Source organism: Myotis davidii, unplaced genomic scaffold (genome assembly GCF_000327345.1).
Source record: "Myotis davidii unplaced genomic scaffold, ASM32734v1 scaffold327, whole genome shotgun sequence".
Lineage (NCBI taxonomy): Eukaryota > Metazoa > Chordata > Mammalia > Chiroptera > Vespertilionidae > Myotis > Myotis davidii.
Window position 1 is genome coordinate 4,680,817 of NW_006298628.1, and position 4,055 is coordinate 4,684,871.

Here is a 4,055-nt window from a genome sequence, read left to right on the forward strand (position 1 = left end):
AGGTAGAGGGAGAGCAGTGAGGTGCTGGGTAAACTCCGAGGGGCCTGACCGTTGTGGGAAGTCAGGAGGTCGGGTCCCCTTGGCCCCTCTCCCCAGGACCAGGCACAAGGGAGGCTGCATTCGGACCCCTCTTCTCCCTCAGATGCCATGGAGCTGGGCCTGTCTCCACCGCATCACAGCAGCTCCCCAGAAGACCTGTACCCAGCCCCGGGGACCCCGCCGGGGACTCCCCCGCCGCCCGATGCCCCCCTTCCTGGGGAGGTGAAGAGGTCCCAGCCTTTGTCCATCCCGACCAGCAGGTGCAATGGGGTGATGGGGCTGAGGAGGGCCGGGGGAGGGGCGCGATCAGCACTGGGAAAGACAATAGAAGCTTGAAGTCAACTCTTCCCCAACCCACACAGGAAACTTCGAGAGGAGGAGCTGCGGACAACCTCTCTGCCCTCCATCCCCAACCCCTTCCCTGAGCTGTGCAGTCCTCCTTCACAAACCCCCATTACTGGGGGACTCTCCAGTCCAAGGGGGCTGCTCCCCCGAGACACCAGCTGCCCCCATGTGAGTTGTCCTGGGAAAGAGGAGGAGGCAGGGCCGTGGGAGGGCTGTGGGACTGGGAGGGGGACAGCACCACTTGGAGGCGGGGGCATTGCTCAGGGGTCCCTGAGAGTCTAGCAGGTGGCGGGGGGGCGGGGAAGAACCACCCTTCGCTTTTCCTCAAGCCATCTGCAATTCCCGGGGCGCAGGTGGTGAAAGTGTATAGCGAAGACGGGGCCTGCCGGTCCGTGGAGGTGGCGGCAGGTGCCACCGCCCGCTACGTGTGTGAAATGCTGGTGCAGCGAGCTCACGCCCTCAGTGATGAGAACTGGGGGCTGGTGGAGTGCCACCCCCATCTAGCACTGGGTGAGTTGGGGTGCAAGGGGCTGCCTGGGCCCGGAGGCAGTGCCTCACACCTGGGGCTAAGCAGACGGCTCACCCCTGAGGTCTGGGCTGATCTCCCCTGACCCCTACTTTTTGCCCTTGACCCCAGAGCGGGTGTTGGAGGACCACGAGTCAGTAGTGGAAGTACAAGCCGCATGGCCAATCGGCGCAGACAGCCGCTTTGTCTTCCGGAAGAACTTCGCCAAGTACGAACTGTTCAAGAGCTCCCCAGTGAGTGTGTGTGTGTGGGGGGCGTGGTGGGGGGGTTCCGGGCCATGGGGCACCCTGATCCCTGACCCGGGCCCTCAGTCGTTGACTCCGGACTCCCGTCCGCCCAGCACTCCCTGTTCCCGGAGAAGATGGTCTCCAGCTGCCTGGATGCACCGACGGGCCTATCGCACGAAGACCTCATCCAGGTGAGGGAACTCACATCGTCACGGTTCCCCCGGCTCCCCCGGTTCCCCCGGCTCCCGCTGCTTCTCGCCCTGAAGCCTGTGCCTCCCCCCGTGGGGTGGAGAGAACCGAGGGGACGTGTCTGTTCCCTGCGAGAGCATTCGTTTCTTCATCTGTTAAACGGGGGCAATAAATGCATGTGGAGCAGCTCCTTTCGTCAGGGCAGGTCCTGGGAAGGGGCAGGGCCTGCGTGCTGCGTGTTTTCTGTGTGAGTGTGTGGCCCCCTCTAGGCCTCTCACCCTCTTTTTTCTTTTAATATATTTTTATTTGATTTATTTGTATTGATTTCAGAGAAGGGAGAGGGAGAGAGACATAGAAACATCCATGACGAGAGAGAATCATTGATCGCTGCCTCCTGCACGCCCCCTACTGGGGATCCAGCAACCCGGGCTTGTGCCCTTGACTGGAATCGAACCTGGGATCCTTCAGCCTGCAGGCCGACGCTCTATCCACGGAGCCACACCGGCTGGGGCGGCCTCTCACCCTCTTGCTCTCCTCTGGCCGCAGAACTTCCTGAATGCGGGCAGCTTCCCGGAGATCCAGGGCTTCCTGCAGCTGCGGGGCTCAGGACGGAAGCTTTGGAAGCGCTTCTTCTGCTTCCTGCGCCGCTCTGGCCTCTATTACTCCACCAAGGGCACCTCCAAGGTGACAGTCCCAGCCCCTCCGAAACCCCCTCCGGGCCCTGCCTGGTGTCGCCTCTTCCCGTTGGAACTGGACCTTTCTCCCCTTGGGCCCTGAGACCCTCGGCTGCTCCTCCCTCCTGCCCAGCTTACCTGCCCCAGGAGGTAGCAGTGGGGAAGGCAGGGGGACTGAGTTCGAGTCCTGCCTCTATTTCGATTTGCTGTGTGAGCTGGGGCACTTCTCCGCCCCCCCCCGCCCCTCCACCCCCGCCCTTATATCTCCTCAGCTGGCTTGGTTGGGCAGTAACTGGGGGATAGCGCCTGCCTGTACCAAGCCCTTCTCGCCTGTGTGAGCAGGATCCGCGGCACCTGCAGTACTTAGCAGATGTAAACGAGTCCAATGCGTATGTGGTGACTCAGGGCCGCAAGCTGTACGGGATGCCCACGGACTTCGGCTTCTGTATCAAGGTGAGGGCCCGGGCCTGGCCTGGGAGAGAGTGGGAACCGCTCAGCCCCCCGGGCTCCTACCTGGGGCTTCTGAGTTCTGTCTGGGACACCCAGGCTCCTCTCCCTGCGCCTGCCCCTGCCCCTGCCCCTGCCCCACGGAGACAGGAGACAGGAATCGGAGGTCAGGACCTAAAGGCGGATAATGAATCAGCCAGCTTCCTCCCCGCAGCCCAACAAGCTTCGCAATGGCCACAAGGGGCTGTGCATCTTCTGCAGTGAGGACGAGCAGAGCCGCACCTGCTGGTTATCTGCCTTCCGCCTCTTCAAGGTGAGGCCCTGGGAGCAGCATGGGGGCTGGCCCCCCGCTTGGGACCCTCAGCACAAGGGAGGAGTGATAGCTCTGCCGCAGGAGGTCTCCAGAAAGAGGGGCGTCATTCTGCTCTCGGATCCCGGGTCCAAGGCTGGAGTCTCAGCTGTGGCTTCAGCACACTCCTGGTCCCGGGGCAGACACAGCCCTGCTCCTGGGGGGGCCTGTCTGGGGGGTGTCAAGGCCCGCACCCTGGCACCTGCTTGACCTCGGGCCCTCTTTCTCTCTCCACACCGCAGTATGGGGTGCAGCTGTATAAGAATTACCAGCAGGCACAGTCTCGCTACCTGCGCCCGTCCTGTGTGGGGTCCCCACCCCTGGTGAGTGTACACAGGGGCGTGAGTTGGGGTGGGTACCCAGACCCCGTTCCGGGGACACTGGGGTCCTGTTCTGACCGCTCCCCTCCTGTTCTGTCCCACGCGCAGAGGAGTGTCTCGGACAACACCCTGGTGGCGATGGACTTCTCTGGCCACACGGGGCGCATCATCGAGAACCCCCAGGAGGCTCTGAGTGTCGCCCTGGAGGAAGCCCACGCCTGGCGGGTGAGGCGCCTGCACTCACCTGCATGTTGGTCCCGGGGAACGTCTCTCCATATGGGTTTCCATGGAGGGGGAGGCCCCCAGGTGTAGAAAGGGGCTCTACATTCTTCGGGGTGGGCGATACCCCAGCCAGGCCCTGCCACCCCGACCCTTGTGTCCCCTTTGTTCTGCAGAAGAAGACGAACCACCGTTTCAGCCTGCCCACCCCATGTTCCAGCACCAGCCTCAGTGCAGGTGGGTGCGGGCGCAGCCTCCCTGGGGCTGGGGCGTCTCTGCGCACTCATGGGGGGCGGTGGTTAGTAGGAGGATCCCCTCAGAGTGACTGCCCACCTGTCTGCCTCTCACCCCAGCCATCCACCGAACCCAACCCTGGTTCCATGGACGGATTTCCCGCGAGGACAGCCAGCGGCTCATCTCCCAGCAAGGCCTGGTTGACGGGTAAGGGCAGGGCTGGGCAGGGCAGCAGGCCCAGGGGTAAGGGAGACCCCGAGTGAAGGCAGCGGCCCGGTGTCCTCGGCTGACGTGGCCCTGTCTCCTGGCAGACTGTTCCTGGTGCGGGACAGCCAGCGGAACCCGCAGGGCTTTGTCCTGTCGCTGTGCCATCTGCAGAAAATCAAGCATTATCTTATCCTGCCGGTGAGTCAGCCCCTAGCTCAGGGGTTCTCAACCTGTGGGTCTCCACCCCTTTAGCAGTTGAACGACCCTTTCACAGGGGTC

General features: G+C 63.2%; 1 protein-coding gene across 1 annotated transcript in view; it reads left to right on the top strand.

Moving 5' to 3' along the window:
* GRB7 (growth factor receptor bound protein 7) overlaps window positions 1–4,055 on the top strand; it is a 14,297-nt gene that overhangs the window by 2,992 nt on the left and 7,250 nt on the right. The window contains exons 2-14 of the mRNA XM_006774308.2: window positions 143–299; window positions 402–552; window positions 738–894; window positions 1,022–1,143; window positions 1,251–1,328; window positions 1,873–2,010; window positions 2,343–2,453; window positions 2,662–2,760; window positions 3,039–3,119; window positions 3,225–3,341; window positions 3,512–3,572; window positions 3,689–3,776; window positions 3,881–3,974. Coding sequence (XP_006774371.2) covers window positions 148–299; window positions 402–552; window positions 738–894; window positions 1,022–1,143; window positions 1,251–1,328; window positions 1,873–2,010; window positions 2,343–2,453; window positions 2,662–2,760; window positions 3,039–3,119; window positions 3,225–3,341; window positions 3,512–3,572; window positions 3,689–3,776; window positions 3,881–3,974 — 1,449 coding nt within the window. The 5' untranslated portion in view covers window positions 143–147. The remainder of the gene's footprint in view (window positions 1–142; window positions 300–401; window positions 553–737; window positions 895–1,021; window positions 1,144–1,250; window positions 1,329–1,872; window positions 2,011–2,342; window positions 2,454–2,661; window positions 2,761–3,038; window positions 3,120–3,224; window positions 3,342–3,511; window positions 3,573–3,688; window positions 3,777–3,880; window positions 3,975–4,055) is intronic.